At 41.8% G+C, this 12,900-nt stretch overlaps 1 protein-coding gene across 6 annotated transcripts in view; it reads left to right on the forward strand.

The window, feature by feature from the left end:
* LRRC27 (leucine rich repeat containing 27) overlaps window positions 1-10,644 on the forward strand; it is a 46,895-nt gene extending 36,251 nt beyond the window's left edge. For all 6 annotated transcript variants that reach the window (XM_077350182.1, XM_077350180.1, XM_077350177.1 and 3 more), the window contains 3 exons: window positions 1,930-2,063; window positions 5,013-5,139; window positions 6,884-10,644. In XM_077350182.1, coding sequence (XP_077206297.1) covers window positions 1,930-2,063; window positions 5,013-5,139; window positions 6,884-7,036 — 414 coding nt within the window. In that variant the 3' untranslated portion in view covers window positions 7,037-10,644. The remainder of the gene's footprint in view (window positions 1-1,929; window positions 2,064-5,012; window positions 5,140-6,883) is intronic.
* The last annotated feature ends 2,256 nt before the right edge of the window (window positions 10,645-12,900 follow it).

The following is a 12,900-nucleotide window of genomic DNA, read 5'->3' on the forward strand; positions in this document are numbered from 1 at the left end:
GAAAATTGGGACCTGCTTCTTCATCCTCAATTTCAAATGACTTCCTATGGTTAGTCCATTGATTACTAATCTGGTGCCAATCGGTGTGTTGTCCGGTATTCACTTCCTTCTTCCCAAGGCTTCTCTTTCCCTAAAGCAAAATGGCAATCATGGTTTTCCTATACTTCATTGGGGTAGAAGGTATTCTAGAAGTGCCCCAGAGGCATCATCTTTCAGCTTTCCTGGAGCACTCATTCAGAAGTAGTTGCCCCCGCTGTAGGAGAATGCTTGTGTTGGGACCTCCCAACGTTTTATGGTTGGCCCCAGCAGCCACGCTAATCATTTTGTGGTTGGTCACCCCCATTTGTTTAGACATCCACTTCCTTTTATCAAAATTCCCAAAGCACCCACAGTTCATCAAGGCTAGGGTCTCCTGTGCTAGTCTCATTGAATAGTTTACATTAGCCATTGGATTGCAAACATTGTCATGGACAAGGCATATTGATTAGGGGGCTTTCCTCCAAACCAGAAAGTATTTTTGATCCATAGGATGGCTTTTGCCTTGTGAAGGGTTCTCTATCCCCCCTCCCCTTGTTTTGATTACTTATTTGTATTAAAGTGTGGAGAAACCTGTTAGGTAGGAGGCCAAACAAACTGTTCAACATGGTATCCAATGTTGTTTTGTGGTTGCATTCAGCCCTGGAGAAGTTCAATAATGATAAAATTAGGAAAGGTGGGGGTTGCGTAGGCATACTTGAAGAGATGGCCACTCATAGATTCTATCCTGTTCTCAACCTGAATTTTTTACTCGGCAAAGTCATTAGCAACAACACATTTAATTCACTGTAGGAGGTATATCACATGCTTCAACAGGAACGTTTTGGCCTTGGGCTTCTTAAATGGCTGGCAATCATTCAGACACCAGCCTATCTAATCTATAGGCCAAAGTTTTCTGTATAACAACATTTTACATTGGCATTTTGTTGATGCTATTAAAAGTTCACGATCTGCCCCCCACTGTTTTTTGGATGGCATAACTTCTCCTAGCATGGACAGTTACAAATACAACTTGGAGAGGTGAAGCATTGCTTAAGGCACAAGATTCTGAAGCCAACACAAATGGCAAATTCCTGTGGAGAGCATCATCCTTCCACAGCTGCGGCTGCTGGAGGACAGCCAAGTCACCTTTGTCTTGCCTCCCAGGTAAATAGATTGGGCCTTACGACTGCCAAAGGTTTCACAGGCTGTGTGGTTTCACGAGTTAGGAAGCTGGGACCTGAGGTGGCTGTGATAAGCCATAGACTGCATTCAGAAGCACATGTAACTAATATTAAGACGATATGCGCACAAACCTGGCTTGTTGCTGGGAACAGTTTGTTGCTGTTCTCCTTTTCTCCCCCTCCTTTCTAATGCAGAATATGAAGAATACATTTCTGTGAGAACCAGCTCAGTGTAACGGTTTAGAGGGGCGGACTCTGGTCTGAACAGCCAGATTTGACTCCCCTCTCCTCCACATGCAGCCGGCCAGGTGACCTGGGCCCAGTCACAGTTCTCTCAGAGCTGATGTGTGTTTGGGTGGAGAAGGAGCAATTAGCTTTCAACATGAATGCTTTGAGCCCTCATTTGGGAACTGAATTGACCAGTGAATGCCACTGCTTAGCTTCCAACATCTGAAGAGATCAGCCTTGTCTGGGCCACCCAGGTCAGTATCTCTGTTAGGTAGGGATGAGGAAATAGCTAGATAAGCTAAATAGGACTTTCACTTGCCAAATTTAACAGGCACCTGGACTCCTGTTTTATTGAGAACTGTGAAAAGAGGAGGCTTTCACATAAGGGGCATCAAGTAAAATCCTTGCTGCTGCAACATGGGTGAAGGTGCCAAGGGCCCCCGTCCTGTATAAAGTGTTGTAGTCTTAACTAGTGCACACGTGTGCTTCTTCCTTTTCACAGAATGCACCTTATGCTACCAGTGAGGACATCAATTACCATGGCAAGCTAGAAGGCTGGGGAATGACAAAGAGACAAGAAGACTCAGCAGAGATGATGCCGAATTTGAGCACTGAGAAACCCACTGAGGAGACAAGGTGAGAGCCAATCTCGGAGCACGGGTTTACACTGTTGACAATGCCTTGATAACGGCGTACATAGTCCTTTTGTGCTGGCATCTTATCTTTTAACTCCTGTTGTGTTTGAAGTTTCTTTGAGTTGTCTCGGAACTCAAATGCATCACTCTTTGTGAATTCCAAAAGAATGTTCAGTGGTCCCCTCCTCTTCATCCTCCTGCTAATGCATTTCATACGGGCTGCTCCTCCCCAGGCCTGTTTTTAAACCATAAGTATTCATGCAAATATGCTCACTTAGGGGAGCTGGGTTCCAGTTTCTCCCCACTCATTTCAGCTCAACCTGCTTTCAGAGATACAGATCACAAGTAGCTGCAAAGCCATCTCTCCTATAAGATTTTTTTTTCACCCTGAAGCATTCTTACAATTTTATGAGTAGATCTACCTGTTCTTCTGGTTATTTTTGCATTCTGTTAGGGTGCATTTAACACTTACCATGCTGTAACCCCAAGTTTCAATCCAGTATGCAGATGCTGTGAAATGTTGAAAGACACATTTAGCCTAAAGAAAAGATAAAGGATTGTGAGAAAGCCAGATAGTGTTCATTATATTGATACATGGTTTATCATTACACCATAAACAGCTATCATTAAAGAGTGGTGCAATTGGATTCAGTCAAAGGCACATCAGTTTGGGTTGACTTATCAGAAAATCAGTCTCATGTCCTTATTGCTCAAGATAAACTGGAATATCTGGGGCAGGAGGGGGAGGGCTCATATAGATAGCTAAACAAGCCCAGTGCCACAGAAGTACACGAATAGGTGCTGGACAATCAGGCAAGCAGAGTTATTCACCGTCCATCTTTGCTTAGCAGAGTGCGGAGACAGATAGATGCTCCTTGTCTTCTCAGAGCCTGGAAAAAAACAACCTAAGAAATCTCTCTGTCTGTGTTAGCTTTGTATTCCACCCATCTTCCAAGGAACCCATGGTGATGGATGGGGGTTATGTGTGGGTGGTTCTACTTACAGCTGCTCCCTGAAGTAGCTTGGACTGAGGGAAAGAGCTTGATTCGGTGGGACTCAATGAGATTTTCATGGCTAAGCAGGTCAGAATTTGAAACTATGTCTCTCCAGTCTAAGGCCAACAGCCCAGTCGCCACACCACACTGGTTCATTTGCCAACTTTTCCATTAAATTTGTGCAACATGTTAAAAAGAACACAGAGTAGAGAACTCAGCTCTGCATCCAGCCCCTTCTAGAGCACTAAAGTTTGAAGAAAGAAAATTGATGCACTGTAGCCCCTGTAGCTTCTCCACGCCCATGACTCCCTTCCACAGAGAGACAGACAGACAGAATGGTGTTTCTCTGATATGGTCAAGTGGGGAGGGAAAACAAACTAATGCTGTTTCCAGATAAGGTAGAAATTATTCTGGCTAAAAAAAGGGATTGTGTTGTCAGGTTTGGGTGGGGTTTTCTTGCTGATGGAGAAAGAGACAAAAATAGCTTTTACCAGTGGTATGTGGTGGGACATTTGCTGTCCTTTCTAGCCTCAACATTTCTAGCCGTTCATTATCTATGCTACTGTTGTCTCAAAGCTTGACTACTAAAATACATTCTCTTTGGGGCTGCCCTTGAAGATAACTTGGAAACCAAGGTAATAGAAAGAAGCACAGGCTGATTTACGCATAACTGTGATTTTGAAACAGCTCCAAGGTGCCGTTTCTTAAAGACCTTTGTCTTTTTGTTTTTTACAAGGGCCTTTAGTAAACTGGTGGTTGATGTTTTATACTGGAGGCTTATTGGTGGTTCCTCTTTTAAATTCACTTGAAGGTCTGGCAGGCAGACAGCACATCAGACAGCTCTCATCTTAGAGTGTCTCCACACATTTTTGCAGGAAATACCAGTGCTATTTCCCACAAGAAACACATGAAGTCTGGATGTCCTGCATGCAGGTACAGGCTTCTTGAAACACTCATGTAAACATGTCTGGCATACCTGATAGGACCTGGACTTGAAGACCCAGAGATATGGTTGTTTCCAGATCCCAAGATAGATATTTTTGTTATACCTCATGGGTGCTCAAATCTTGGGTACGTTTGCTATTTCTCTGTGTATATTTGGGTTAGGTAACTACAGGACTATGTTAGCTACCTAGCTAATCTAATCTCCAGTACACTGCAGATTAGAGGCTGTCTTTTAATGATTATAAATAATCTGCCCTAGGAGCTTTCAGAAGCAGGATGAAAAACATTAAATGTAGTTCTGTGGGAAAGCTTGTTTCATGGGTAGACTGAAACTTTTTGTCATGCTACAAAAGGAGATTTACTCAGAAATGCTTTCACCATCTTATGTTCGTTGTGTAACAGCAAATAAAAATGGCACGTGAATCCCAAGGAAGGCCATACAATTAAATGGGCGGCATCTTGCGGCAGTGTGTCTTGAGTCATAATGTTCACAGTGATGGATTTTTGTTCAAGATCAGAGGCTGTAACCCAGACACATTAGACAAATGTATATATCTTTAACTTGTTAATAGATTGAACCTAGCATACTATGCTAGTATTGTATTTTACCACTTACTTGCTGTTTGTGGATTTTAAAAACTCCTTCCCCAAATCATGCAGACAAGGCATAATTCCCATGTAATGATAAACCATAGCTTGTTTTATGGGAACAAGCCTTGAAAAGTTTGAGGCTCTTTCTTCTCCTTCCTATCCTTTTACACACTTCTCAGAAATTAAGCATTTTTACTCTCAGGGGCACAATGTAGTTGTTCTGTTGCTGTGACATTTCTTTGGAGGCAAGACAGCAAGCTATGGCTAGGGAGTTGAAAGGACTACTACTATGTTTGCATGACTAATATTTCTTTTTAATTGCCATGGCAGTGTATGCTAGAAATGCAGCATATATCTTAAGAAGATATGCAAACATAGGAGATTTGAAAAATACTTCTATTTTCCTCCCTTTCTTTCAGAGCTGTCAAATACAGGGAAGTGGAAAATCGTATCAGGCAGCTCACACATACAATGAAAGAAAGAAGAAAAAAGTTAGCAGGAATACCCTATGAGGATATGGAAAGAGCAAATCGAGACTTTCAAACGGTGAGTTATATTTCTTAGAATCATAGAGTTGGAAGGGACCTCAAGGGTCATCTAATCCAACCGCCTGCATAATGCAGAAACTCAACTACCTGCCTACCCACAGTGACCCCAATTTCATGCCCAACTGATCCCCCCTCCAAAACATTTTTTCCAGAATTCAGCCTGGAGGGAATTCACCTACACAGTGGCATTCACAGTGGCATTCAGCAGTTCCTTGAGTACCCAAGGAAGGGCCACAAGAGACAAACACTGGCACATCCCTTCCTGCCCACCCACTCACAATCTGCCTAAGTTAATAAAATCATCATTTCTATCAGATGACTATCTGGCCTCTGCTTAAAAACTTCCAAAGGAGGCAGACCCACCGCCTCCCAAGGAAGCCTGTTCCACTGAGGAACCACACTGTCAGGAACGTCTTCTGGATGTTTAGTTGAAAATTCTTTTGAATTAATTTCAACCCATTGGTTCTGGTCTGACCCTCTGGGCCAACAGAAAACAACTCCGCTCCATCTTCTATATGACAGCCTCTCAAATATTTGAAGATGATTATCATATCACTTCTTAGTCATCTTCTTTCCAGGCTAAACAGACCAGGCTCCCTCAGCCTTTCCTCATACGACTTGGTCTCCAAACCCCTCACCATTTTCATAGCCCTTCTATGGACATGCTCCAGTTTCTCTACATCTTTCTTCAGTTGTGGTCTCCAAAACCGAACACAGTACTCCAAGTGAGGTCTTACCAGAGTGGAGTAAAGCAATGACATTATCTCACGTGATCTGGGCACTGTACGTCTTTTAATACAGCCCAAAATCCCATCTGCCTTTTTAGCTACTGAGTCACACTGCTGACTCATGTTCCATGTCTTGTCTACTAAGACCCCCAGATCCTTTTCACATGCACTACTGCCAAGACAAGTCTCCCCCATTCTATAGTGATGCATATGAGTTTTCAAACCTAAATGTGAAATACTGTGAAACTTAGTGTTGCTCTCAGGTAATAGATGTCTATAACAATTTAAAAGGCTTCCATTTCTTTTTTCTCTAACTACACCATAAATAGTAAAGAAATTATAAAATCCCTTTAAAGGTTGGAGGGGGGGGGTTAAGGAGAATGCAGAGCTCAGCTCTACCATTTTGGAAGTGGAGCTTAGTCCCTCCCCACACACCTTTGTGATGACCCACATTTATGCCCCACATTTATGCCCCACCTACAGCCATGTTGCAATTTGGCTGTACTTCAGAGAAAATGACTCTCATATTTTCTTCTGAGTAAAGGGGAAGATAAAAGAACCAGAGGAGCCATACGTAGAGTGGGCATGATGCTGTCTGGAAACTCCCTATAACTGCAGGGACTTCTTGCTGTTCCCTTAGAGAGAAAAAGTCCCATGTGGAACAGCTGAGGACAGCATTCAGCAAATTTGAGCTGAAAAACAGTTTACCAGTATTTCCTGGGTATTATTTAAGCTACCGATACAGCTGAGCCCAAATACAAGCCGAATTGTTCAGCTTTTATTTGAGAATATTCATCCATACCGATCAGCTGCGCTGCCAGCTGCTGAGAGCTGCAAGAGAATCCGGCCCTGGATCAGCCGGGGCAGCAGGAGCTGAGCTTCAGGCCATCTTGGCCGTGGCTGCCACGTCTTGCAGCCCGGTTTCGGGCACGATGGAAGACATTGTCATATCCACTGTCATGTTACTGGTGCTTGTTCCTGGTTTTATTTGTATCTTCATGGCTTTCCCCACAGGCTGAGGAACTAGAAGCAGAACTAGGTGACTTGAAAAAGGACCTTCACCCAGAATATCGGTTCACTGCCTTTACCGGAGAATTGCCAGCAGCCCCAGAGAATCCACTGTCAGTCACAAAACCTCAAAATATCTTTTCTAACATGACATTTTAATTATATGAAAGAGTATTGCTCATGCAGCAGCCCTCCTGCAGTTGCATGCTTTTCGAGGGATCTGCATCTAAGCAGACTTCATAAAGTTGTCCTTTTCTCCTTTAGTTTTGCTTGTTTTTGATTACCAGCAGAAGAAAGAACCTACCCTAGGCTATAATTAACAGTTGAACAATTTAAAAACTTCTTGCAGCCCTCACTTATAGACACTTGGCTGATATAATAGGTTGCATCTGGTTATCTGGATAAGGAGAATCCTACTAGAAGCAGAAACATTAAACCAACAATTCTTCAATTCCATTGTAATGATACTCTTCAATAGAAGGGTTGTTTTTTGTTGTTGTTGTTGGACCCTGCTTTTTACTATCCAAAGGAGTCTCACAGCAGCTTACAGTCGCCTTCCCCTTCTCTCCCCACAACAGACTTTTGTCAGGGGAGGCTAAGAGAGCTCTGAGAGAACTGACTGACCCAAGGTCACCCAGCTGGCTGCAAGTGGAGGAATGGAGCATCAAACTGAGTTCTCCAGATTAGAGACTACTGCTCTTAATCACTATATCAAGCTGGCTCCCAAAAAGCCTGTTTCATGTCTCTCCAAGTGAAGAGGACACACACACACACACACAACAATGCTGTTCATCTTTACTATCATTGATCAACAGAATAATTGGGATGCTAAAATAAACTTTTAGTACATTCATATTGATGTAGCCTGTACACTGCAGAGGACCTTTTATGGCTGAAAATTATTTCAAAGTGCCTACAATGAAACTTTGCTTGGAGGTCATTTCCCCACCTTTGGCATTTCTAAAGGGGGGTAAATATGTATTGCAATAGTCTATAAAGAGAACCATCCTACAGTTTGGCAGCTCTAAGCCTTTAAATGCAAAACCCATCATTAGTCCTGTCATATATACAAGAAGGCCCATGTGGTGGCGTTGTTTTTCATAGACTTTGTGTTGAGGTACTGAAAAAGTCATTTATCCTGAGAGGCACTTTTCTTGCCACCGTCTTTAATAAATGGAAGTCATAGTTAATCAAGTGAATATGTGTTAAGGCTGATTTTGAAGTTAAGGCTGATTTTGAACAACAGTAAAGTTATGAAAAATCTATACGTCTGATGGATATCCACCGTTAGTAACGATAATGCTTGAGGAAATTCTGTTTTACTGAATCTGAAGAAGTGTGCATGCACAGAAAACTTTGTTGGTCTTAAAGGTGCCATTGGGCTCAAACCTTGTTTTGCTCCTTCAGACCGACAGGGCTACTCACCAGAATGAATAACTATTATTATGCAAAGTCTTTAAGAGAAGAAATTGCTATGGAAACCATAGTAACACCCTTCTTGGAGTAACTATCTTTAGATAACACTCATCTACACCTACTTACTTGGTACATTTTTATCTCTTTTCCAAGGAGCTCAGAGCCAAGGTACATTGTTCCCTCCTTTTTATTTGTTTAGTATATTTCTATGCTGCCTCCTCAGACTCCTGCTAAAGGTAGTTTACAATTAAACCAACATAATATAAAAACTAGCGAACATAAACAGCATAAAAAACCTGTCCATAAAATAGAAGATCATGACAAACTAGGTAAGATAAATCTGCTAATTAAAAGCCTGGGTAGGAAGAAATCTTTTGGCCTGATGCCTAAAAGAAACTAAAGCAGGCACCAGGCAAACTTCAAGAGGAGGGGTGTTCCAGAGATGAGGTGCCACAACAGAAAATGCAATCTCTAGTCACCACCAGCCTCAACTCAGGATTGGAAAGACTGAAACCAGAATTGTGTGGCATGATGGTCAAAGAGCAGCACCCTCTAATCTGGATAACTGGGTGTGATTCCCCACTCCTCCCCATGTAGCCAGCTAGATAACCTTGGGCTAGCACAATCATGTTAGAGCTGTTCTCATACAGCAGTTCTGTCAGGGCTCTCAGCCTTTTGTAAGGTGTCTTTTGTAAGGAAAGGAAGGGAAAGGTGTTTCTTAAACAGCTTCTCTGAAGCTGAAGGCACAGAGAGCAGGGCTCGAGGGGGCAGGTTGTTAACTGGCAGGCTTGCAGGAAATGATCCTCCAAATATGCTGATCCCAAGCTGTCTAAAGCAAGCTTCTCAAACAGGGCTTTGTGAAACCCTGGGGTTTCTTGACAGCCCTGGAAGGGTTTCCTGAATGGGTGAAAGTTAATTAATTTTTAATATATATTTTAAGTGGTTAAACATTTATCAGGTGATATGACCATATATGGCCATGTTGCCCCCCCCCCATGGCAAATGATGGGCCTGGAGGGGGTGGGAAAGAGAAGGGCCCGGGTAGACTTGTACACAACTATGCTTCCCGACCATATTTGGCATGATTGCAGCCTGAAGGGGTTTCTCAATGGTAAAAAAGTTGAGAAAGGCTAGTCTAAAGCCTTAAAGGTAAGGATCAGCACTCTGAAGTCTGTCTGGAAACAGTTGTGTCATTTCCTCCCTCCTAACGAAACTGTGAGTTTGTTTAGATAGTAAAGAGAATTAGAGGCCCAAGATCACCCTATGACCCTTATGACAGTGTGGAGACTCAAACCTGGTTCTCTCAGATCCTACTTGAGCCTTCTAACTACTATAACACACTGACTAAATAATTGTAAACTAGCATTAGATGTCCCACATAGAGAGTGTGTTGGACAAACTCCAGTCATTCCTGGAAGAAACAAAATATCTAGATCATTTTCAGTGTTTGGAAGCAAATCTGGCTATGGTACAGAAACTGCCTTGCTTGCCCTGTAAAATACTGTGTGCTTGTTAGCGGATTATTTTCTTGAACCTCTTAGCAGCCTTCAGTACCACCAGCCGAGGCATCGTTCCGGACCACCCGGCTGGACTAGCCCTGGATTACTGCTGCATTGGTTCCACTCTTTTCTTGAGGGCAGATTGTGGAAGGTGGTGCTCAGGGACTTCTGCTTAGCACCATGGGTGTAAAGCACATTACACTTGCAAAACAGATGGTCAAGAATGGCCAAACAATGAGTAGCTACTCAAAAGATGGAGGAATTTTGTGGGTTAGTCTAATATATCTTTAAAGGCTTTTAGGAATTCAACACTGGATTCATTATGTCTCAATACCGATGCTTTATTCATTAATCATGGCTGCCATTTTTAAAGAGCAGAGTGGAGGGCAAATGAGGTTGTTATTTGACTTCCTAGCCCAGTGTAGGAATAAAGAAAACTGATTTGTAGTTGTTAAGGAGTGTCATTTGTCTTGTCTAGTAGATCCATCTGCAGCGTCAGCATGATCTGGCTTCTTTTTTGTAAATCATCATAAAGCTCTGGTTTTTATTTGAAAGTTTACTTGTAGATTGATTTGTCTTTGGGAGAGTCTGAAATGCTGCTTCTTGGGGTTTTTCTGTCAGCAACATTTTGTCAGTGTTTTGGTGGTTATGGAAAAACTGATGCTCATATGAAATGGCAAGCTTTTCTTCAGAAGACTTGGCTAGAAAATAAATCCTCTTTCTTGAACAATTATCAGACCAATGCAAGGTTTCAGATTTAGACTAACCAGGGAGAAGAAAGATAACTTTAGCAAATACTTCCAAATGAATACAATTGTAAATCATGTTGGAAATAAAAGTTTCTTCATAGATGGTTTAAGGATCCAGGCTTCCTCTGTGCATAAACCCTGTTGTCCAAAAGAACTCTGACCTTTCTCCATGTTTATTTATTTATTTTTATTTATTTATTTTTCAAGTTTTACCCCGCCACTGTCGACAATGTTGTCTTGTGGCGGCTTACAATATAAAATCAATAAAAACACAATATGCTCCATAACCCCCCATTAAAACATTAAACATTAACAGTAACAACAGTATCAAAATAACAAGATGAGCAAACATTTGCACCACAGTAGATATTAGTAGTGCAATCTAATGCAGAATTACTCCAGTCTGCCACTTCATGGGTTTTATTACACTGTACATTCCCTGCAGCGCCCCTTCATGACACTGGGTAAGCACCGTGGAATTTCACCCATTCTCCAACTCTTCAGATAACAGTTGTTTTTATTTAAAGCTTGGCAGTATACACAGTCAACTTTGTGCTTACTGAGCTTTTCCACCCATTAAATTGATTCCGAAAGCAATATCAGGAAGTGATGGTGCATGTATCCGGAAGGACTATACCGGGCCATTAGGAGGCAATCGAAAATGTAAAGAAATGCAAAGCAGTATACTAGGGCATGCATACCTCTTCACCAGATTTCTTTTCCAGACACTGCAATGAAGCACAAGAGCACACAGCACTTAGGGAACATTCATTACCAGTTATGCTATCACAGTTTCTGGCAATCCTGACGTTAGGACCACCCAGCATCTTTTTAAAAAGGATATCCCATTCCTCAATACACTTGTCTAATCCTCAGCCTTGAACCTAGCTGTGCTGTTGAATAAATGCAGGATTGGAAAGAACATTCAGGTTGTAAAATTCAGAAAACAAGGGAGGTAGCAGCAAACCTTATTTGTAGTAGCAGTCTAAATATTGACAGTACCGCCAGATTCCGAGCTCACAATGTTCTTCTCCTTCCTTGTTAAAAATGATGGTGATGGCATCTGACTCTTGGCAATTCTATGGCTCAGCTGACTCCAAATCTTTCGATTTGGCACCCCTTCATTTAGTTATAAGATGCTCTGGTCAGTGTCCATTTTGATTGTATCTAACCACCGTGTTCTTTGTCGCCCTGGTTTCCTTTGACCACTGACCAATCCTAGCATAATAGCTTTCTCCAATGAGTTGGATCATATGATATGGCCAAAGTAAGTGAGTCAGTGTCATGATTTTGGCTTCCAGTGATATATCAGGCCTTGTGTGTTTTGCAGGCTGGCAAAATTGAGCTATTCCACCAGGCTTATGGTCGAGGCCAGAAATAATATTTCCTATAAAAGGCTGACCTCTCTGCTAAGGGAGGAAGGGAGAAGGAATGCTGAAGACCAGCTCCAGCCATAACCTTCCCCATTTGGGATTGTAGTTGGGGGCATAAATCATAGGAATTATACATTGTAATGTTTTCAAATTTTAATCTTTGTACCTGTTTTAATGTTGTTACCTACCCTGAGTGCTGGAAGGGTAAGATATAAATTTTAAAATATATTATAGTATTTCCTTAAAGTTTACTTAAAATTAAATAGGTTAAATTGACTTCAGAGGACAATCCAACAGTGGTTGAATAGGTCAAATGAGTTTTTTGAGCAGCAAATGCACCTGGGACAAAAAGTGTTCAGCTGTACCTGAATTTCTTGTTTATGTGGTTTGGAGAGAGCCACATCAAATACACTTGGAAGTCTTGAAGGAGTTCTTAAGATTGCTTGCCTGAGCCTGCCCAGCATTAAAGAGATTTGGTTCTGATATGAGTTGTTTAGAAAGGGAGGTGCTGACCTTGGCTAATCTGCTTTGAGAATTGTTCTTGGAAGCAGATATGCTCCAGTGTTGGAAAATTTACATGGTGTATCCAAGCCTTACTGTGGAAAATGTTCAAACTAATGCTGGAGAGAGGGTGAAGCATAAGTCTGTTCTTCATCTATTTTCCTCCCAAATGTTTCAGCATCACAAAGTGAATCCGTATGGTGCCATAGTTACTTAGTAGTTCACTAAGTATACACAACCAAAGTGTATCCCCATTGTTAGATGATATGTCTCAATTTGGCTTCCGTTGATTCTTCACCTAGTCATCACATCAACTATAATCTTCAGTATTGTTAACATCACGACCAACATGACTTCTTCTCTCAGCATTTTAAGGGACCCATGTGTTCTTTTGTTGCTGGAAAAACAATCAATCAGTTACTGGTATTTATATTTTGAAACAGATACTACCATTTTTCCTTTTTCTTCCAAGAAGACCAAAGACT

Source organism: Paroedura picta, chromosome 8 (genome assembly GCF_049243985.1).
Source record: "Paroedura picta isolate Pp20150507F chromosome 8, Ppicta_v3.0, whole genome shotgun sequence".
In the NCBI taxonomy this organism is placed as follows: domain Eukaryota; kingdom Metazoa; phylum Chordata; class Lepidosauria; order Squamata; family Gekkonidae; genus Paroedura; species Paroedura picta.